Source organism: Hoplias malabaricus, chromosome 9 (genome assembly GCF_029633855.1).
Source record: "Hoplias malabaricus isolate fHopMal1 chromosome 9, fHopMal1.hap1, whole genome shotgun sequence".
In the NCBI taxonomy this organism is placed as follows: Eukaryota; Metazoa; Chordata; class Actinopteri; order Characiformes; family Erythrinidae; genus Hoplias; species Hoplias malabaricus.
The window spans coordinates 6382193-6407015 of record NC_089808.1 but is presented as its reverse complement, the minus strand read 5'-3'; the positions used below and the strand labels follow the sequence as shown (position 1 = coordinate 6407015).

The window sequence follows — 24823 nt, the reverse complement described above, 5'->3', positions numbered from 1 at the left end:
TTAACAAAGTATATTTGAGAATAAAACGAATTATTCTATGGAAAAAAACAATTTTAGTAACTGCTTAATTATAATTACATTTAATTATACTGAGCATATGCTTTTGTTATCTTCCTTATTCTAAGTTCATGTGCTGCACATAAATGGTTAAAATAATAAGTCAAATAAAATTTAATGTAATAAAAGGAATATAAAATAATAGAATAAATTTAAATGATAAAAAATATATTTAAAAATAATCTAATTATATAAAAAGCTTTCATACTTCATATTAATAAACCAAGAAAAACACCTTTCTCAAAGCAAGGAGAAAACCTGAGTTAATCATCTTATCAAAAATAATAACTCATTTCTAATAACTCACTTCACTCACTGACACTAGATGACGAAACCGGCTATTCCAGTTCATAAATGTGGCGTACAAAAATAAAAATAATAAAAAAAGAAAAAAACTTTCAACACTTTCAGATATGTTCTGGGTTTTCTCCGATTACTCTGTTCTGTTGTTTTCAACTTCTTCATCTTCATCTTCATCTGCAGGTTTAGCTGTGACATACACAAAAAGGCCACAATGGATTAGTTTAATGTGTTACTACACAGTCAAACCTAAGCTATATATAATACACGCACATTTTTGATATAATAAAATCTAATACATACACTGAACAATAGACCACATCTCTTTAAAAAACTTCTGTATGGACATTTCTCATATTTTTCATTGCTTTTTGTCATGCTCTGGTCCTGTCATGTGTCTGTTTTCCCACCATGTGCAAGAGCACATGGTTCTGTTTATTATGGTTCATGTCTCTGCCCTTGTCACGTCTTAGTTCCACCTCCTCATCAGTGTTTCCATCTGTGTCTCATTTGTAATCCTGCCCCCTCGTTATCTGTCTCAGCTGTCCTTGTGTGTATTTAAGTTCCTTTGTCGCATTTTTTCTTTGTTGGAAGTTCACTTGTCTTTCACTAGTCTGTTCCTCACTTTTTGATTTGCTTCCCTTTGTATGTCAGTCTGGTCTGTCTGTTTCTTCCTTGTGCTTCGTGTACTTGTTTGGTTTGTCTGTTAGCATTTCCCTGTCTCTGGTCTGTCAGTATTTCCCTCTGTCTCTAGTCAGCAAGTAATTCCCTATACTGGTCTGTCTGTATCTGTCACTTAGTCTAGGTCTCTCTGTATCTGTCTCTAGTTTAGGTTCCTCTGTATCTGTCTCTCTAATCTGGGTCTCTGTTTAGCTCTCCATGTCTAGGTTTGTCTCTTTAGCTCTCCATGTCTAGGCTAGTCTCATTATCTCTCTGTCTGTTTAGCTTCCTCTGTCTAGGTTTAGTCTGCTTCTTTCTATATGTCCAAGTCTCTCTGCCATTCTTTATATAAGTTTTATGTCAAGTTATCCAAGTCTGTCTGTTGTCTTTTGTATAAATAGTGTTATAGCGTGTGCGTCCGCCTTCGTCAGTCCGCCCGGTCCTGACACTTTTAGAATTATTATATGTAGTTATTAAGACTGAAAGTATGTTCCTTCATAAAGCTGTATTTATGATTATAATTTCTGTTGTATGCCAATCCTCTAAATATGTCATTTTTATGAATAATACTGTGTATCTAGGAGGTGAATCAGTGACAACAGAAGAATGATATTACACATACACAATATGATTTTACACAAAATTGTGAGTGAAGTGACGATAAGTGACATTTTCAGTTAAAATGCCAAAAGAAATCAGTTTGCCCATGATTACAAGAAGACTGAGCTCATACCTCGAGCTCTGTAGCATTTGACTCCCAGCACGATGGACACCATTATATATGGGATCACTGCCATTACACTACTGAGCACTCCCAACACTGAGAACGAAGCTCCTGAATCAGATGCACAGAAATAAACGCACCAGTGAATATAGATGACTGTAAAAGTGTAATTTTATTAAAATGTTTCATGTTGAAAGCTACAAACCTCTGACTGAGACCCAGCTCTTTGGTGACTCTCCTTTCTGTGAGTTGTTACAGTGGTAGAGACCTTCATCTGACTGTGAGACAGTGTGGATGGTCATCTCTGCTGTAGTCTGGGTCTGGAGGAGTGATCCATCTTTATAGAAATCAGCTGTGAGGACTGAGGGCTTTGGGTCACGATATAAACAGCGTAGAGTCAGAGAGTCTCCCTCAGTCACAGGACGAACAGGACTCTCCATGATTACAGAACCATCTGTAGGAACATTTGAAGAGTGATTTGGAGCAGATATTCGGGGTAAATTATGTGTTGAAAGGAATGTGAAAGAAATGGTAGATTTAAGAAGTTTTTCCCCTTTTACCACAGAGACCTTGATCACTGGAATAAAGCACAGAATATGTTCTTTTGGGATAGGATGAAAATTCATCCATTCATTCCTTCATTCACTCATTTATTCATCCATCCATTTACCTCTGTAACCACTTCATCTTGTTAAACATTGTGATTTATCCAGAGCCTGCCCACAATCACTGGGCACAGGGCAGGAAAACACCATCGCAGGCACCACACACTCACAACTAGGACAACTTCACACAGCCAGTCCACCCACAGTAGTGTAGAATCTCATAGACACCTAAGATTATTATTATTTTAAGTTATGTATCTCCTAACCTAGTGTTTGGATAAAAGTATATATAATTACAATAAATATAAACACACAAATACAGTACAAGTCAATTTTCTTTTCTAAAAAGTAGTAGATGTGTTGAGCGTGTGTGAAGAACAAAGTTTGTTTCCAGATAATCTCTCGATTGTATGGATTTGTTAAATCAAAAGCAAACTTCATTTAAAATAATGATCCTACATATCTCTCTGATTTCATTCCTTCATACTGTCCCTCTTGTTGATCTTCTAACTCTTGACACTTTCTACTATGGGTGGTAGATCTTTCAGCATTGCTGGCCTCAAACTTTGGAAATCTCTTCCTCCAGTTTGAAACCATCTCAATTGAGATCTCTGCTCATTTTTTTTTTCTTTTTTGTGCCCTTAATTCCCTTTAGCACATCATGTATTGGGCAGCACAGTGGTGCAGCAGGTAGTGTCGCAGTCACACAGATCCAGGGATGAGGTTGTGGGTTCAAGTCCCGCTCCGGGTGACTGTCTGTGATGTTGGTGTGTTCTCCTCATCTCGGCATGGATTTCCTCCCACGGTCCAAAAACACACGTTGGTACGTGGATTGGCGACCAAGTGTGTGTGAGTGTTTGTGTGTATGTATGTGTGTGTATTCCTGCTTTGCGCCCAATATTTCCAGGTGGGCAATGGACCCACCACAACCCTGGAATGAATAAGCACTTAGAGATAATGAATGAATGAAAAACATCATGTTTGTTTGGACTTTGGGAGGAAACAGAAGCACCTGGAGGAAACCTATGCTGACAGGTGTAGAACACACCAAACATTTCAGGCAGTGACCCAAAGGCAGGGTTTGATCTCACAACCCCAGGACCCTGGAGCTGTGTGGCTACATCAACATGTTGCACCACTGTGCCGCCCCCAGAATAATAAATAATAAGAAAATTATAAAAAAAAGAAAAATAATAATAAAAATAATAAATAATAATAATAATTATATGCATATAATTAACTGGTCATGTTCATTAAAATATCTTACTAGATATTGGACTCTTATTAGTAGTAAGAATAAATTAGACTCACTGTGCACTGTGATGTTGATAGGTTCACTGCCTGCTCCAGATTCAGACTCACACCAGTACACTCCAGTGTGGGATGAGGAGAGGGAGCTGATGTTGCAGGTAGATCCTGTAATTGATGAACAATCTGACACCTTCTCACTGTGTGTGTGTCGTCTCACTCTCCATCCAGTAGAGTCCCTCTGTCCCTCACAGCTCAGTGAGAGAGAGTCAGTACTAAAGTGTTGAGTTCTGTTGGGACTGACCACCAGAGAAACACCTTGAGACGTTGCTGAAAAAGTGAAGATACAACAAGCTGCTAAACATACTCTTGATAAATGCTGTACAAATGAACTAAGACCATATCAAATACATGCACAATATCGGTGACAGAGTCAATGATATTGTAAGTGGATCTATATCACTTGTTGCTGTTAGGGAGGCATCGCCATGTTTATGAGACAAAAATTGGTAAAAAAAAAAGTAGATTTCATAAATAAATAGAGCAACAGGCCATTTCCAAAAGCCCTTAAAATGTTGACACCAAATTGACACCAAACTAAAAAAGCCCAAATCTCCCCATTTTCACATTAAAATTAACACAGATATGTACAACCCCAATTCCAAAAATATTAGGATGCTGTATAAAATCACAATGCATGGACTTGCGTATCTCATAGTATCTCATTCACAGTAGAACACAGATGCTGAAAGACATTTTACTATTTCATGAAAAATATCCACTCATTTAGAACTTGATGGCAGCAACACCTCTCAGAAAAGTTGGGACGGGGCACAAAATACTAGATGATGGTAAATGCTGGTGATCTTTGTGCCCTCAGGCAGTGCATTAAAAACAGATCTGATTTCGTCCTGGAAATCATGGCATGGGCTTAGGAACGCTTCCAGAAATCTGTCTGTAATCACAGTTCACTGTGCAATCCACAAATGCGAGTTAAATCTGTATCATGCAAAAAAGCAGTGATAGGTGAACACGATCCAGTAACACTATAGGCCCAGGGAAGCCAGCAAACATGTTTAAAATGGACTGAGGCAAATTTGAAAACAGTCCTGTGGTCAGAGAAATCAAAATTTGAAATTCATTTTGGAAATAATGGAGTCTGTGTCTTGCAGACTTGATAAGAGAGGAACCATCCAGCAAGTTATCAGCACACATTTTAAACGCCTGCATCTCTGATGGTTTGGGGTTGAACTGTTGCCTATGGCATGGGCAGCTTACACATCTGGAAAGGCACTATCAGTGCTGAACAGTGTAGAGAGGTTTTAGAACAACACATGCTCCCATCCAGACAACGTCTCTTTCAGAGAAGGCCTTGTATATTTCAGCAAGACAATGATAAACCACATGCTGCATCCATCACAACAACATGGCTTCACAAAAGAAGAGTCCCAGTGGGTCCAGAGCCTAACCCATAATCACTGGGTGCAAAGTGGCAGCACACCCTGGAGGGGGCACCAGTCCTTTGCCGGGCAACACACACTCACACATTCATGCACACACTCACACCTATGGACAAGTTTGAGTAGCCATTCCACCTACCAACGTGTGTTTTTGGACTCTGCGAGGAAACCTGAGAATGGGACAACATTTAGAAAAAGAAGAAGAAACACCTTTATTGATCCCCACAGGGAAATTACTTCTCTGCATTTGATACATCTGTGGTAGTGAACACACAAACACACGCTAGGGGCAGGGAACACACACACAGTCGGAGCAAGGGGCTGCCAACCATCTCGGCTCCCAGGGAGCAGTCTCTGCCAAAACTCCAACAACTGATGTCCTCACTTCTCAGATTTATACAGACTGTTGAGGTTAAAAGAAGAGGGGATACTACACAGTGGCTGACATGACCCTGTACCCAATTCTTTATTTTGCTGCTGCCATCAAGTTCTAAATGAGTTAATACATTTCATGAAATGGTAAAATGTGTCACTTGTGTTCTATGTTCTATTGTGAATTAAATATGGGTCTGTAAGATTAGCAAATAATTGCATTCTGTTTTTATTTACATTTATGTATATTTTACAGTGTCCCAACTTTTTTAAAACGTGGGTTGTACATTACAAAAAAATAAAGACTTTGAATGAACCTGTGACAGGACAATGCACGTATCAGCACAGAAGCTTGAGAAATATTTTACTAGTAGGCGATAAAATGGAAAATACTTCAAAATATATGTCAATATATTATAAATATTAGAAAGGTTGTTGTGTGTTTGTGTTCAGACAGCAGCTCCTCTGTTTCTGTGGTCTGCTTCATATCCGTTGCTTTTTTCTTCACTGTCTTCACAAGTCCAAATGTAACTGCGGCTGTGTAACTGCGACACTACGCCCCATCATGTAACAATATGGTACTACTATACGGTCAGTGTCACTGTCTTATCAGACCGTGTGTGACTCACCAGTAACGTTTACCCAGAGTGCATCACTGTAGTGGGTGAAGTAGAGTGGGTTTCCTCTCCCAGCTTTGCACCAGTACTGTCCTCCATCAGAGTCACTGACTGAGCTGATGGTGTAGGAGTGTGTTTCAGTGCAGGTCTCATTCTCAGGGTTATGTGTGTGTTTGGACCAGTAAAACGTCCACCCAGCAGACTGATCCAGCTCACAGAACAGAACCACTGACTGTCCTCTCACTGCAGGTCCTTTACGGCTTGATGTGAGTTCAGGTTTAGGTTTTTCTGTTGATGAAGATAAAGCACACACAAAGTAAGCATCCAACCTAAAACTCTTCAAATGATCTGCCAAACATTTCTATTATTCAGTGGCATTGAGACAATCACATAAGGACAGTTCAATATATGGGTATACTGTAAAATAATTTAAAAATAAAACCTCTCCGTTATTTCTAATGAATATTATTTACTTTATAGTTTATACAGTATTTTCATTAATGTTTAGAATCAGTTTCATTAAGGCATGTGTTCCCAGTCCTGGTCGTGGAGGCTACCCTCTCATATATATGTCTGTGTTTTATTTTACTAACTCAGTTATTTAGTTTCCAGGTGCTTTAATGGATCAGAAATGTTTCATCAGTGTAAACACTGATATGTTCAGGGCAGCAGTTCTCATGTATCATGATAAAAAAAAACAACAACACAGAGTTATGTTTAAATTCTTAAATAACATATTAATAAATGATAGTCATAGAGTGATCAATGAATAATTAAGGAAAACTAGTGGTTCTACAGAAAGGAGGAGACTGGTCATGTTCAATTCACTTATGACCTCAGTGAAAAATGCACAACGTAAACATCTGTACAGCTGTGATAATGAAGTGTACAGTGAAGAGATGATCACATCTGATAATGAAGGAACAAATTTACAAACAAATAAAATGTTTATTTGAGTGTTTATTAATGAATGAATTAATCTGATGTTACAATTTAAGGTTAAATTAATCATTAAATAATAAACTGATTGATTTTTTAATGATTAATGCAGTTTTTAATAGCAGTTCATCATAATATAAAATGTACCTTAAGATTTCTTCCCTCTGATAAATGCAGTGTTTACCATTAGTCAGTCTGCACTTATTTAGTGAATATAAAGTGTTACTGTGATATTCATTCAAATAACAAGGCATTTACAGTATGTTATTTATAAATGATTGTGGTGAAGATATATTGCTGGAGCCTGTGCTGAGACAAACACTGAAGGTGTGAGTGTAAAGAGAAGGTTCGTCACTTTACTATTAAATATTTATAGATAGAATATATAGAATGTACCGTATTTTCCGCACTATAAGGCGCACCGGATTATAAGGCGCACCTTCATTGAATGACCTATTTTAAAACTTTGTCCATATACAAGGCGCACCGGATTATAAGGCGCATACAATAGACGCTACAGTAGAGGCTGGGGGTTACGTTATGCATCAATTAGATGGAGCTGCGCTAAAGGGAATGTCAACAAAACAGTCAGATAGGTCAGTTCAACTTTATTAATAGATTACAACCCAGCGTAGTTTAAGGTAAAACATGTAGTGCAATGTCAATATACCCCACATAGTGGGGGGGGGGGACTTTTCCTCGATTCAATAATAATAATAATCACAATATAGTAACACTCGAAATAGTGCAAAGCGATAACAATATATCAATAACTCAACGTTGCTCAAACGTTAAAATCACACAACACACAAAATAAACACGTAAAGCTCACTTTACTAAGTTATTCCTCTATTCCCGTGTTCTTCTGTGTGACTGATCGCCTTGAGTTTAAACTCTGCGTCATATGCGTGTCTCTTAATAGGAGCCATTTTGGGGTCTTTACATAAAAAACAAATGGAAATGAAATATATATATCGGTATATACCCAGCATGCACAGCGCGCGGAAGAAAATGAAGTAGGCGGCTATTTACCGTAGTTGCGAGACCTGGCTCAATATTGGTCCATATATAAGGCGCACCGGATTATAAGACGCACTGTCGGCTTTTGAGATAATTTGAGTTTTTTAGGTGCGCCTTATAGTGCGGAAAATACGGTACTGCTGTGGTAAAGAGGAAAACACAAAGTGTTAAAGCACTCACCCTTCACAGTGAAAGTAAAAGGTTCACTATAATATGATGATAGTGATCTGCCAGTTTTCTGTCCTCTACATCGGTACTGATCTCTATTAGAGACATAATCTTCTCCGATGGTGAGAGTGTCTGTGTTTACAGTGTAATACTCAGACTGAGACACTGTAGTCCATCCACTGCCTTTACTCTTCTCCCACTGATATGTCCATCCACTATAACCCTTAATCTCACACTTCAGAGAGACGGACTCTCCCCTGAACACATCTCCCTCTGGTTCCACAGTCAGTGAAGGAGTGGGTAGAGCTACAGGGAGAAGAGAACAGAGGATTTAGAGACAGTTCCATTAAGAAAAAACACACATTAAAACTCTGTATAGTTGTGACACTGAGGTTAATGAACACTGAAGAGATGACCACACAGTGTCAGTCTTTTAAACACAGTTTATCTCAATGGAGTTAATACACAACTCAGTTTTTGCCTCTCATTTTAGTAACATACTGTGTTCTTTAAACACCACGTCTATGAAATATCACACAGTGAGCAGTACTTTCTGCAGTATCTGCTCTCTCTGAATGTCCCTACAACAACCTTTCCTCCATATTCATCTGGACAGATCCTCCACAGAGTTTTACTGCAGTGTCTCACACCAGCTGAGTTAATAGTGGGAGATTCAGTCTACAGAAATATTAGAAGACAAGCTGCTGTCCACTGTCTTTCAGGAATCAAACTTGCTGACATTTAGTTTCCATGTTCTTCCCGTGTGTGTGTGTGTGTGTGTGTGAGTATTTCCTCAGGGGTCTCCGGTTTCCTTCCAGAGACCATAAACATGGAGGTTATATGAATTGGCTACTCAAAAACACTGTCCTGGTGTGTGTGAATGAATGTGTGTGTGTGTGAATGAATGTCTGTGTGTGTGATTGTGTGTGTGTATGCCCAGATATGGATTGGCACTCTATCGTGGGGGAACCCCCTAGTGGCTGATGCAGTCCTCCAGGTGGACAGTCGTTACTGGCTGAGAGGACACTGTGTGCGTTTGGTTGCTACTTCTCACCAGTGTGTGTGTGTGTGTGGATCGAATGTTGCGTGGAATGGTTCTGTTCTGCTCAGTTTTTATTGTAAAGTGTCAGGATTTAACAAGCTGTTCAGCTGAGCTCAATTCTGTGTAAAACCTGTTTAGTGAATTCTGGTCCTATTCCACCTTTTGGAAGTGAACTTGGGCTCTTAGCTGCCTTTTGAGTCTGCACAGCTGGCTCCAGAACTGTGCTCTTCATGCAGAATATTTTAAATGAGTTTTTTTTTTTAGGAATGATGGAATACACCCAGAAAATCATTTTGGCACAGTTTTAGTGGATATTATATTTTACTCTGTACTGAAAACTCAGTGGTCTAAACAGGTCTAAACAAGTCTGTCTCTCTTTTACACAGCTTCAAATCTAGTCTAGGGATTCCATCAGCTACAGCGCATAATATGACTAAACAATTCAGAGAATCCACAGAATGTACAGCGTATTGAATTAAAATCTCTGTGCAAGGGACAAGCCTGAAAGCCTTTCAGTAATGATGGCTGTGATCTTTGGGCACCAGGTGGCAATGCATTAAAGGCCATCACAATTCTGTTGGGGAAATTACTGCAGGGTGTCAGTCCATCGCTGGGCATCACACACTCACACATTCACACCGGTGGACAATGCCGCACAGCCAATCCCTCCACTAACATGTGTTTTTGGATTGTGGGTGGATACAGTTCATAAAAAAGGAAAATGTAAGGAACGCTGAAGTTTAATTCATGCTGTGTTCATTAGTTTATTTAATACTTCATAATTATATATGACGTACAATAGTTGTTCATCCTGAAACTGCAGAGTTTACCATTGATCAGTCAGAACTAAATGTAAAGTATTAAGAGATATTAATCATTTTTTCAGATTTTTAATGCAAACATTAATAGACAGAACTCTTAGAACTGCTGCTGTAAACATGAAAATGCTTTAAAAAAAACTGTTAAAGCACTCACCCTTCACAGTGAGAGTAAAGGTGTTACTGTAATATGATGATAGTGATCTGTCAGAATTCCACCCTCTGCATCGGTACTGATCTCTGTCTGTGATAGATCTTATAGTGAGAGTGTCTGTGTTTACAGTGTAAGACCCAGACTGAGACACTTCACTCCACCAACTCCGTGTATTCCACTTCTCCCAATAATATGTCCATCTAAGATCACTCTTAATCTCACACTTCAGAGTGACAGAGTCTCCACTGAACACATCTCCCTCTGGTTCTATAGTCAGTGAAGGAGTGGGAGGATCTACAGGAAGAAGATAACAGAGGATTTAGAGACAGCTCCATTAATGAATAACACAAAGGAAAAATCTACATTGCTGTGACACTGAGGTTAGTGAACACTGAAGACATGATCACAGTCAGTCCTATAAACACCTGTTTATCTCAGTAGAGTTAATAAACACCGTGGTTTTTGGTCTCCCTGTGGTGAATGCACTTTAATTCCATACTGAAACTATGAGGCCAGTACACTGGAGTTTTACACTCCTACAGTCTCTACACATCACTGGAGTCAGTGCAGTATTACAGTAGTTCACTGGAAGCTGTGTCCATATGTATATAAAAATTCCACAGTAAAATTTCTTCATCTTCAGGATATCAATAGTCTGTTATATTGTGTCTTTAGTGAGCCTTTCAGATTTTTGACAAACTTTAAAAATAAAGATATCCGCGGAAGGAAGATAAATGTGTAGTTTTTCCATTGTATGGAAGTTGTGTTCGTATGTTGCCATCTAGCGGCAACAGAATGCAACTACTGCACCATTTAAGGTGGAACAGAAAATTCAAATGAATCAATTGCTTATCCTTTGTATCCCGGATGTGTATCTGAATTTTTTAACTTGTATTTTGGCATCTGAATTTGGTCTATCGAATTTGAGCAACTTCAAAATATATTGTTTAATTTTTTTAAGCTTGAATTTTTTTTTATCTGAATTTATTAACCTTGTGTAATAAGAGTGAAAACGTGTTCTTGAAAATTCACGAGTTCAATTCAAGAGCAATTATATTCATGTGCATAATTTCAGTGCAAAGAGGTGGTAATATTTGAAAGTCTGATGAGACAGATTTGCTTCCATAGACAGGCCACAAAACTACACACACACACACACACACACAAAATATATATTATATGTATTTTTAATTTTTTTTTTATCTATTCCAAATTTCTGGCATTTTTGTAGTCAGTCACAGTTGTTTTTGGTTAAGATCACACAGAGGAACAAATATGGAATCACTTAGTTCTGAGGAAATGATTATGGAATCGTGAGAAAAACACATCAGTACTTGGTTGCACCAGCGCTGGATTTTATAACAGCTTGAATTCTCTCAGACATGGAATTAACTAATGTCAAACAGTATTCTTCACCAATCCAGCTCTGTCTGCCTTTTATTGCTGTTGCCAGATCAGCTTTGCAGGTTGGAGCCTGGGTTGAGATCCAGACTATTCGCAGGCCATGCCATTGATATTAGATGTCTTTTTTGAAGGAAAGTTGTCATGTCTTTTGTCCTATGGCCAGAGGCATTATCATCTTGAAAAATGAAGTCATCGTCACCAAACATCCTTTCAGCTGATGGAATAAGTGTCCAAAACTTTAACATAGATTTTGGTATTTATTAAAGATGCAGTGACTGCCATCATCCCCATGCCTTTACCTGACATGCAGGTCATATCATCAATGACTGTGGAAATGTACATGTTTTCTTCAGGCATCTTCATAAATTTCACTGGACTGGGACCAAACAAAAGTTCCAGCATCATCACATTGTTCAATGCAGATTTGTGATTTATCACTGAAGATCACTTCCATCCAGTCACCCACAGTCCATGACTGCTTTTCTTTAGCCCACTGTAACCTTTTCTTTCCTGTTTATGTGTTAATGATGGCTTTCTTTAGGCTTGTCTGTATGTAAACCCCATTGCTTTTTAGGTGATTTCTTACAGTCATTGACTCCAGTTTACGACCACGTGTTTCTTATTGTTTTGTTGTGCATTTCTTGTTTTCAAGACATACTGCTTAAAGTTTTCTATCTTGATGCTTTGATGTCTGCCTTGGTCTACCAGTACGCTTCCTTTTTTACAACCTTCACATTTTGTTTGTACTTGGTGCAGATTTTAGACACAGCTGACTGGGAACAACTATGGAGAGAGATTAGTCTCAAAATACTTTACAAATGAACGTTAATCCACAAAATAAACACGAGTCACAAATACTGTTCACAAATGAACACATTCCAATCTGTGTGTCTCAGTCTGCAATTTGTACAAATACAGCTACATTCATAAATACATGTTTTTATTTTTCATAAAAATATCATACTTTTATGCAAAAATAAATACATTTGTTTAAATTTGCATTGCAAATATATGTAAAGTCAAATTCTTGAATTTAAAATTTATTTGGAAATTGTTGAATGTGCATTTATGGATCAAGTCACTCACGTGTTTTCCGTGATTTGTTATTTTTCCGTACATTTGTTCATTTCCTCTCGCAGGTTTTTGGATTTTGAGACTTTCCTTTCGCATTTCACCCGCTCCAAATACAAATGCAGCCTGATCCACAAATGTGGCCAGCAGGCGAACAACTGCCGCTAGATGGCACTGTTGTTTTCCCCAGTGTTACAGGACTGACATGTTGCTGCCAGGATGCAGCAAAACAACCCCTTGTAGGAGGGAATGTGACTCCATTGGCTCCCGCAGTAAATGACGGACAGATAATTCTGGCTGCGTATTGGCTCAATAAAAGTGATGACCAATGAGAAGCGCATGTTCTGTTTAGGAGCCATGGGGTACCCGCCCTCGGGCTGAGGGTGTCTGTCTGAAACAAACCACCCGTTTTAACAGTCCAATCAAAAAATACGAAACACATCGCGTCCCGTATCAGTCGAATTGTTCGAATTTGGGCATCATTTTGTTCGATTGGGTGAAATGCGAAAGGAAAGTCTCCGCAAGGGGAAATGAACAAATGCATGTCACGGAAAACACGTGAGTGACTTGATCCACAAACGCAGATTCAACAATTTACAAATAAATTTTAAATTAGAGACTTTGACTTTACAAATATTTACAATCTAAATTTAAACAAATGTATTTATTTTCGCATAAAATTGTGATATATCTATGAAAAACAAAAACATGTATTTCTGAATGTAGCTGTATTTGTACAAACTGCAGACTGTGAGACACAGAGTGATGTGTTCATTTGTGAACAGTGAAACATATTTGTGACTTGTGTTTAATTTGTGGATTAACGTTTACACATTTGTAAAGTATTTTGAGACTAATCTCTCTCCATAAACAACCAGCATCTTTTGCAACATTCAGTGATGATTTTCCTTCTTAAAGAAGTTAGAATCCTTTCTTTAAATGAAGACTAATTAGCAGATTGAATCTGATGCAGGATTTTGTTTTAGAACGGCAAATTACAGACTGATTCCATAATATTATTCTCAGAATTGAGTGATTCCATATTTTTTCCTTTGCTTGATCTAAAAAAAAAAAACAATTGTGACTGGCTGCAGCAAATATATTTCTCTTTTTATTGTTTGGTTGATTTTTGATGAATTGATGGTTGATGAATTTTGTGGCATGTCTCTGTGATATTTCTACAAAATCAAACAATTTAAAGAACATCCTCCGAAGTGATTTCATACTTTAGTCAGGGGTTGTATAGAGAAAAATTTCCTTGAATAAAACACCCTTCTAGAACCATATTTTTAAGACTGCCTGAATTTGTTTAAATTTCTTTTTAAAAAAGCAAAAAAAAAATTTTTGTTAGATATTAATTAGCAGTTATTAAAACACAGCAGGAAAATGAGCAGTGTTTTGTGCTAATGTTCAGGATCCAGTCTTTGAATTTCTCACTCAGAGCTCACTCCCCAGCGTCCCCTCTGCATCTGACCAGATTCTCTACAGTTTTACCACAGTGTCTCCCACCAGGTGAGTTAATTGTAGGAGATTCAATCTGATTCAATGATATTACAAGACCAGCTACTATCCTCTCTTTACACTCCAGGCATTTTTTTCCTCATTATCTGCCTGAAATTACACACCGAAATCTAGAGGCTTTTTATATATATTGGTGTGTTCTCCTTGTGTCCGCGTGGGTTTCCTCCGGGTGACTGTCTGTGAGGAGTTTGGTGTGTTCTCCTTGTGTCTGCGTGGGTTTCCTCCGGGTGACTGTCTGTGAGGAGTTTGGTGTGTTCTCCTTGTGTCTGCGTGGGTTTCCTCCGGGTGACTGTCTGTGAGGAGTGTGGTGTGTTCTCCCTGTGTCTGCGTGGGTTTCCTCCGGGTGACTGTGAGGAGTTTGGTGTGTTCTCCTTGTGTCCGCGTGGGTTTCCTCCGGGTGACTGTCTGTGAGGAGTGTGGTGTGTTCTCCTTGTGTCTGCGTGGGTTTCCTCCGGGTGCTCCGATTTCCTCTCAAGGTCCAAAAGGTGGATTGATGACTCAAAAGTGTCCGTAGGTGTGAGTGTGTGTGTGTGTGTCGCACTGTGAAGGACTGGCCCCCCTCTGAATTTGTGGCATGTTCATTAGTTCATTTAATACTTCATAATTATATATGACATACAATAGCTGTTCATCCTGAAACTGCAGAGTTCACCAGCACAGGCCCTAAATGTAAAGTATTATGGGATATTCATAGGAATAGCAGAGCATTTGTGCTGTTTCTTAATTATTTTGTTACTGAAACAAATGCTGAAAGTGTCACTAAAGAAAATCACTAAACCTCTTCAGATTTTTAATGGAAACATTAATAGACAGAACTCATAGAACTGCTGCTGTAAACATGAAAATGCTTTAAAAAAAGAACTGTTAAAGCACTCACCCTTCACAGTGAGAGTAAAGGTTTTACTGCCCTGTGACCATATCTGTCTGTCAGAATTCAACCCTCTGCATCGGTACTGATCTCTGTCTGCGACAGATCTTATAGTGAGAGTGTCTGTGTTTACAGGGTAAGACCAAGACTGAGGCACTTCACTCCACGAACTCCATGTATTCCTCTTCTCCCAATAATATGTCCATCTAAGATCACTCTTAATCTCACACTTCAGAGTGACTGAGCCTCCACTGAACACATCTCCCTCTGGTTCTACAGTCAGTGAAGGAGTGGGTGGAGCTACAGGAAGAAGATAACAGAGGATTTAGAGACAGCTCCATTAATGAATAACACAAAGGAAAAATCTACATTGCTGTGACACTGAGGTTAATGAACACTGAAGAGATGATCACAGTCTCTCCTATAATCCACTGATTATCTCAGTATCTCAGTGGCCATTTAAAAAAATGAAAGGGGAAATGACATAACTGAATATCCAAGCAAGTAAGGTGGACTATTTTTAAGGCCATGTTCGGTGCATGGCCGTGCTCCGGTTTACTCCCATGGTCCAAAAACCCACGGTGGTAGGTGGATTGGCAACTCAAAAGTGTCCATAGGTGTGTGTGTGTATATGTGTGTGTGTGAGAGAGAGAGAGAAAGAGAGAGAGTTGCCCTGTGAAGGACTGGCGCCCCCTCCAGGATGTGTTCCTGCCTTCAGCCCAATGATTTTGGGTAGGCTCCGGACCCACCATGACCCTGAACTGGATAAGGTCTTACAGACAGTGAATGAATGAATGAATGTTCTACAGGTAGTGTTCATTCTGTTGTGAAATCCATTCAGCACTGCTTTCCTGATTCACACGTTGCACTCAATAAATACATATTACATCTTAATGTAGATTAAACTGTATTCATGTTATTTACCAGAGCCATGAAAAATGACAATGGTAACCTTGTCATCCCTGACATCAGTGCAAATAGAAAAAAGAGCCACAGAGTATGAACATACAGGAAATTTAACTGATGAGAAGATTACTTTCAAATATCATGTAAATATTCTTGTGAATAAAAGGTAAAAGGTAAAAATAAAATATGTTTATAATAAAACAGTTTTCCATCTGCATTGAGTTATTACTGAGACAAATTTCCTTTCAGTTTTAGTTACATTTTGTATAAACACACCTCGGCTGAGTCTCTTAGGCCCTTGGACTCAATTCTGTTCATAATTCTGCAGTAAGATTTTTACACATGTAAAATGATAAACTCATCAGTGTGAAATGTTTGCTCAGTGTCAAAGTCACTTATTCTGTCTTGCAGTTTGTTGAATGAGTTGTTGAAATGAATCATTAAAATAATTTGTAAAACACTTTTTCATAAATATCCTGATTCATTAAAGTGTTTATTCACTGAAAAATTACACTTTGAATTTACTTTTTTGTCACATGGTAGCATGAAATAAAATAAACTATAGCCAGATATAAAATTTGAGGACATTTTATTCAAATTAAAAATCTGGAGGTACATGATTTGATATAAAAAATGTAAATGTTTTGTAGGTACAAAAAGATTTACACCTGGGGCCTTATTTATAAAACTCTGTAGGCATTCTGTAGTGAAAGTGTGTGCACACACAAAAGCCAGGAAATGGTGTGCGCTCAAAAAAGTTATGCTAAATAAAACCCTGTGTACACTCACATCTGAACACTTTTTTTTTCTCTTTATAAATCACAATCTTCTTCAAAATGTACGTAGGTGAACCAGCCTCATGCTCCATCTCCATCACACTCACATTTACCCATAAACTGTCCATTTACATCACTTCATGAACATTTACATATGGGCTTCCATATTCATTTTTGAGTGAGAGTGTGGAGACAGTGGAGGACTTGCCCACCCTCCCAATCTGTGAACCAGAGGTATTCACTAACATACACATATTCTACTAATAAGTTTGTGAATCATTACTCAGTTTGTGTGTGTTTTTATGGATGTTTCAAGAAAGACTCCCATTGTTTTACAAGTACTTAAACTTACACATTGTTCTTCCAGCTTATGAAGCTATTAGACAACATAGATTCTGCTGATTCTATCATGATATACAACATAAATCATGCATTTAATAGTAATTAATTGATGTAAATGATGTAGATTCCATCCTGATGAATGAATGCAGTGTTTCCCATTAGTCAGTCTGAGATTAATGTATGGGACACTCATAGAAACAGGGAGGCATCTGTGCTGTTAATAAATTATTTTGGTGAAGATATATTACAGTAGTTTGCTGAGACTGTCGCTGTAAAGAGAATCAATAACGTCTTCAGATTTTTAATAGAAATTTGAATAGACATAATTTGTAGAATGTACTGCTGCTGTAAACATGAAAATGTGTAATGACGTATGTGAAAAAAGTAATGTTAAAGTACTCACCCTTCACACTTAGTGTAATAGGTTTACTGTACTGTAACCATGGCGATCTGTCAGTTCTCCTCCCTCTGCACTGGTACTGATCTCCATCTTTGACATAATCTTTATAGATGGTGACAGTATTTCTGTTTACTGTGTAATACCAAGAGTGAAACACTTCAGTCCATTGACCCCCTTTATCCTTCTTCTCCCACTGATATGTCCATCCAAGTAGATCCTTAATCTCACACTTCAGAGTGACTGAGCCTCCAGTGAACACATCTCCCTCTGGTTCTACAGTCAGTGAAGGAGTGGGTGGAGCTACAGGGAGAAGATAACAGAGGATTTAGAGACAGCTCCATTAATGAATAACACAAATGAAAAATCTACATTGCTGTGACACTGAGGTTAATGAACACTGAAGAGATGATCACAGTCTCTCCTATAAACACCTGTTTATCTTAATAAACCTAAAAGTTTCTGTTCTTTCTGTGGGAATTCAAGGGTCTTAGTTTAACCGCAGTTTTCATATAAATCCAGCCACGCACAGAGTGTAAGCACTAATTCACTATTGAAACAGTGTTTAACAGAATAAATGCAGCATAAATCATACAGCATATGAGATCCAGTACACTGGAGTTTTACACTCCTACAGTCTCTACACATCACTGGAGTCAGAGACTCACTGTAAACACTGGAGTGCAGTATTACAGTAGTTCACCAGCAACAGAGTTTTAAAAGTGCCCCCATCATTAAACACCAGCATCAGGTTTCAAATCTGCTGGGACAAGGGCACAGTTCCATACTGGACAAAACTGCATGGGCTCAGGACCACTTCCCAACCCATAATCTGTGAACAGTTGTGATCAGGGATGTTTTGAAAACAATTATTAGTTCATACAGTAAAATATTTGGTCCAGAGGGGACTCCATAATTGGTCTGGATTAATCTTCGTGTCATTAAAATCCAAAGCAACTAGAACTGTGTCTGTCGACAAATACATTCATTAACTGCATTTAGAAACTCTGTAAATACTGTAATTAAAACAGTGTGAGATATCAGTCAGTGCTTAATATAAAATGTTAAAGATATATTCATTAAATAGCATGGAATTTGTGCTGTTTATAAATTTTATTGAAGATATTTTTCTGGAGTCTGTGCTGAGACAAACACTTGTGTGTCAATGAAAAGAGATTCACTACATTTCTTCAGTTTAACAGAAGGATTTATAAACAGAATTTATAGAATATACTGCTGCTGTAAACATGAAAATACATTTAAAAAGCGTTAAAACACTCACCCTTCACACTGAGAGTAAAAGGTTCACTGTAATATGATGATAGGGATCTGTCAGTTTTCTGTCCTCTACATCGGTACTGATCTCTATTAGAGACATAATCTTCTCTGATGGTGAGAGTGTCTGTGTTTACAGTGTAATACTCAGACTGAGACACTGTAGTCCATCCACTGCCTTTACTCTTCTCCCACTGATATGTCCATCCACTATAACCCTTAATCTCACACTTCAGAGAGACTGACTCTCCCCTGAACACATCTCCCTCTGGTTCCATAGTCAGTGCAGGAGTGGGTAGAGCTACAGAGAGAAGAGAACAGAGAAGAGTTGTGAACAATATTTTTTTTTACTTCAAAAGTTTTAGTCCAAAAGGGAACTCTATAATTATGAACGTGCTTTAAGAATTCACACTTCAGGAAGAGTCCTTTTAAATCACTGACCAAAGCTGGGATAAAAATTGAGTATTTCCTTTTCAACAGCTGTAGTGATGTACATCTAAAAACTTAATAAACCCCACAGTGTATGTTCATAAGGATCTCAGTTTGCTCAATGTGTTCATTTAAATCAAGCTGCACACAAAGTGTTTACACTTTAATTAATTACTGAAACAATGTTTAACAGCATAAATTAACAGCTACAGTGAGTGAGACCCAGTGGAGATGTCAGTAACATGACTGGGTTTAAAAAGAGTATCACAGAGAGGCTGATTCTTTCAGAATAAAGATGTGGAGGGGTTCACCACTCTGTGTAAAACTGCATGGGCAAAAAGTGCAACAATTCAACATTAACATTAATCATGAAATAAGAACCTGGGAACTACAGCACATAACATGGTGTTTCAGAGAATTCTGAGCTTGATAGCGAAGGACAAAGTTGTACACTCATATTGTACATCTGTGATCTTCTGCGGACACTATGTTTAAAAACTGACACATTTCTGTAGTGGAAATCACTGCATGGACTCAGGAACGCTTCCCCAAACACTGATCTGGGAACAGTTGTGAACAGGGATGTTTTGAAAAACTAATTAATTCATACAGTAAATATTTGGTCAGAAGGGCACTCTATAATTGTGAAAGTGCTTTATTTGTGTCCTCTTTAATCACTGACCAAATCAGGTAAAAACAGGAGAAAATTGTTTAATTTTTTCTCAGCCGTAGTGATGTAAAACTAATCCTTGATTTATGAAACATCATCACAATAATGATGCTAAGCCATTCTGACCCCGATATACTACCACCCCATATTTAACATTTGATAAGGTTATTATGCTGTGATAACACTTCTTTTAAACCAAGCTCTATTGTGTTTCCACGTGTCCAAAAAACATCTGGCCAGTATCCTCCAGTTTTTCCATGTGATCTTTAGCAAAAAAAGCAGACACAGCAGTTAATCTTGGAGACCACTGATTTCAACTTGCAACCTGGTAATACAGAACATTATTGTTCAGTGTTCTCCTGACGGTGGATCCTGAACATTATCATTAGTCCATGTGAGAGAGGCCTTTATATTGGAAGTGACCCTGGGTCCTATTGTGGTCCAGAATATTACACTTATTACTCTTGGGGTGATATTTGTTGGTGATATTTTTAGTGTCCACATTTTTAGACACGCTTGTTTAACTATGATGAGCATCATCTCTTTATCTGAGATCCTCAGAAATGTACTTATTTGTGCCAAGATACAGTTCCAAAAACACATGTTGTGAAGATTAGTGTTTGGTAGATTTTGTTAATTACCTAAACCTGTTCCACAGATTTTATTTTGTTTTGTTTTATTATTTATTTATTTAATTTTCCTTTATTAATTGAATTATGTTTGTTTATTTATTTTGAGGAAAATTATCCAATGTTAAGTATTTATGAGTGGCAAAATAACAGTTAGTGTTACTTTCACACAGCTCTAGGTTCCTGAAGGTTGTGGGTTCAAGCTCCTCTCAGACTGTCTGTGAGGAGTTTGGTGTGTTTTCCCTGTGTCCGTGTGGGTTTCCTCCCACGGTCCAAAAACACACGTTAGGTAGATTGGTGACTCAAGTGTCCATAGGTGTGTGTGAATGAATGTGTGGTGCCTTGTGATGGACTAGCGCCATGTCCATGGTGTGTTCCTGCCTTGCGTCCAGTGATTCCAGGTGTCCTCCTGACCCACTGCAGCCCTCAACTGGATAGGCGTTTACAGACAATGAATAAATGAACATTGCATATTACTCAGTTAGTGTTTAAATTTTTTCAGCTGAAATTTTTGAACTACAATGACTTATTTATTCATAATATACAATATTAATTCAGGTATTTGTTTGTTAGTGTTATTAGCATGTGGAGCGTAATGCTAATGTGAAATAATGCAGAATGCAATGCTACTAATATGAAAATGTTTAAAAAAAGTAAATTCACTTACCATTTACAGTCAGCTTTAGTACGTCACTGTCATTTGATGAATCTGGTGTTCCCTGTCTCTTTCCTCTACACTTATAATTACCAACAGCTGTAGAATTTTCTCTGATGCTGAGAGTGCCTGTGTTTACAGTGTAATACTCAGACTGAGACAGTACAGTCCATCCACCATGGTTCTGCTTCTCCCACTGATATGTCCATCCATCATAAGCCTTAATCTCACACTTTAGAGCGATTGACTCTCCAGTGAACACATCTCCCTTTGGTTCTACTTGCACTGTAGGAGTGGGTTGAGCTACAGAGATATGATGAGTATTTAGAGACAGCTCAGTTATGAAAAAAAAGTACATATATCTTAGTAAAGTAATACTAATGCTAAGACTGTGCATTCAAATATTAAAGAATAATTAAAGAATAACATTAAAGAATAAATTGTAACATGGACAAAACCTAGCAATTTCTTCATCTAAAGCGCATATCATCATTAAGTTTTCAGAGAATCCTGAGAAAACTCTATTAGTGTTCAGCCTTGTCCCTCACAAAAAGAAGGGTGTGACCTCTGCTGGCAGTGGGTTTAAAAACAAATCTGGTAGTAACTTCTCCAGCTGTTTAAACTAGGTCTATTTATGTAAAAAAAATTACAAGAGGAGAATACAGGTGACTATAGTCCCATTGTCAAGTTGAGGGACAGATTCTGTCAACTGAACAAAAGACAGGGCTGACCTGTCACTCCCAGAAAGCACCAATCTGCTCTTACATTAATACACTGCACTAATGGAGTGTTTCCAGAAGAACATCTGCATAGATTCTTTACAAATGAATTACAAAGAAAGTACATGTTCTCATCTGTACAGGTGTGACACTGAGGAGAATGAACACTGAAGAGATGAGACACTCACCTGATACAGTCAGTTGAACAGCTGCATTGGTCTCTGAGTAGCGTGAGCTCCGTGTCCCTGTTCCACCACATTTGTACTGACCTCTGTCAGAATCTGTAACAGAACTGATACTGAACTGCTGTTCTGTTTCACCAAGTGTTTGACCATCCTTAATCCATCTGTACGTCCACTGAGTGTCTCCTCCTCCCTTTATATCACATCTGAAAGTGACATTCTCTCCTCTCATTGCGTGTTTAGAATTTATGGTGAGCTCAACTGTTGGTCTCTCTGTGGAAACATAAAAACAGTCACAGAACAATGAATTATAAAAAGTTATGTCTATGGGATGGGAAAATGCAATATGACATTGTAATGAGATAATAATAATAATCCACCAATATACTCTATAATGATTGTTATACACAGATACATCATGATTGAAGTGTAAAACATATTGTGCTTAAGCTCATGACCTTGAAGTTCTTATTACATAACGTACACAGGTCATGACCCTAGAGTGGGGAGGGAAAGTGCTTAACAATGCACTGTAGTTAAATTAGAGGAGTTAGATCTCTAATCTCTAGAAAGATTAGAGAAGGCTAATAGATATGTTGAAGAACATCCTGAGTGGAAAACTTGACCTAACCATCTGCAAACATTATGCTGACAAGAGAAAAAAGACAACAGAAAAATGTATGGCATAAGATGCCATTATGGGAGTGTCTGGGCTTTGAGCAATGAGACATGATGTAATAATGTCCGAATGGTACACATTACCAGTGGTATATGTGACAAAGGCCCTATATATACTGCAACAAAATTTGAATAAGCTAGAGATTTGAGTGAATACTTGACTCTGTGTCTTTGTTGCTCTGATTCCTCCTCAGGCCTGAGAATCATTTTGGGACTCTGTCTTCCCTCCTGGTTGCACTTAGACAATTGCTATAGCATATAAAGATTGATCATTTCATAGATCATGGCTACTATGGGTTCCTACTGTGTCTGTTTGAAAGCACTGATTAAGTTAATCTAATAGAATGGAATTAAACAATAAATCACAACAAGTAATACATTCTACACAATACATTCTTAACCAAAGCTGAAGCAAAGCTTTTCATTGTTTGAGGCAGATGAAACTTGTAGAAGAATGTGCTGTTGTAACAGTGATTATCCAGTTATTTTGAGTACTATGAATAATATTTGGTCACTCCTTTCAGGGATCTCCCAAGTGCTACACAATACAGTGATTAAGCCTCTCTTAAAAACAGCAATTTAGAGACAGTAGTAACCTGAATAACGACATACAGTAGTGCTGGTTTTTATCTCAAATAGCTCCGTTCTTGGGCATCTATTGTTAAATATTTTCATGTTACTAGTTGTGCGAATAAAAATAATAAAATAGTATTTAGTTCTGTCACCAGGTGGACTGGTGGACAGATTTCTGGTGGACAGATTTCATCAACTTTAAAGAAGACAGATGTGATTGTTTTTAGCAGTAAGGGGAGAAAAAACTTGAGGTCACTCCTCATCTTAACACCAAAGGTCTAAAGACTAAAGACCTATGGTGTGTCTGATATGGCTCTCTACTCTCTATTCCTATACACTGCTCACTATGCAGTACACTATTATAGGGGAGCGATATCTGACGCAAAATCGTTTTAACTTGCTCATTATCGTGCAACGGCAGATTTCATTGCATAAACGCTATCACAGGTTCTACATTTCACAAATTACCAAAAAAAAAAAACTATTGCATTAAAATTATCCTTTTAGGGATAGCTGAGAGTTATTTATTCTGAATGCAATTTACCTGCATATTTTTAATTTTTTTATTTTTATTTTATTTTATTTTTTGCTGTTAGTGATGACACGTCACATGAAACCACAGATTAGACAGCTAGAGAAGCCTGCAAATCTTCCAGCCAAACAACGCAGCGCATTATGGGCTTCCGCTGTCCGCTAGGATACATCAGTTATACACTACTTATTGTGGTGCATTGTGGATTAAAAATTATACTAAAAATGCTGCACTAGGTTTTCAGAACCCAGAAATAGTGCACTATAGTGAATAGGGTGCAGTTTCAGACAAGCCGCTAGTGACAAATCTAGACATAATACTGGTATCAGATCTGAACTTTAAAGGAATACTATGCAAGAATGTTTTTTTTTTGTCTCCTGAGCTCCCCCTACCTGTTGCTGAGTGTAAAGGTCATGTTTACTGTACTGTCTTGACAGCATCTCACACGCACAAACACACACACAGAGCTTCAATAAAGCTTGGGTTCCACGGGCACAAAGTATACCTCTGGCCATTATAACCAAACAACAGCTACAGAAAAGCACTTATTACCAGCACCTATGTCTAACGCTAAAAAGTGAACATCACAATCATTTCAAAGCTGTCATTTTAAGGTAAAAATACTACAGTGTTCCTTTAACTACCATAAAAGGTAGAAACTACAAAAATTGACCTTTTACCATATTAAGAACATACTTAGAGAAACTGATTTATGCAATTTATCTCCAGCAGACTGGACTACTGAAATTAGACAGCTGCTGCTTATTTAAAAAGCGGCATCTACAACACCATTTGCAAAACAATGTCAGGATATTGTGCAAAATGTAGCAATGATTGATGTGCGAATCAGTTAAACCTTATACTTAATTACTATTTGTACAAAAAAAGGGTTTTATGTATTAAAACTATGAAATTATATTGTTTATTTAAAAATATTTGCCCATTATGAATTTGATGCAAGTAACACCATCCAAAAAAAGTTGAGTCAGGGGCAGTGTTTACTACTGTTTTA

The 24823-nt window shown here is 37.8% G+C and overlaps 2 protein-coding genes across 2 annotated transcripts in view; one reads left to right on the top strand and one right to left on the bottom strand.

The window, feature by feature from the left end:
• The window catches only part of LOC136707268 (basement membrane-specific heparan sulfate proteoglycan core protein-like), a 160456-nt gene that overhangs the window by 39032 nt on the left and 96601 nt on the right, over nucleotides 1-24823 (top strand). The gene's annotated exons all lie outside the window — the stretch shown is intronic.
• Nucleotides 399-15154, bottom strand: LOC136706743 (Fc receptor-like protein 5; the record flags this gene model as incomplete). The annotated part of the gene is made up of 8 exons (XM_066680357.1): nucleotides 399-546; nucleotides 1751-1852; nucleotides 1947-2195; nucleotides 3658-3924; nucleotides 6056-6331; nucleotides 8183-8476; nucleotides 10188-10478; nucleotides 15058-15154. Coding segments are annotated over 8 exons (1632 nt in total), but the record flags the coding sequence as incomplete, so codon positions are not given.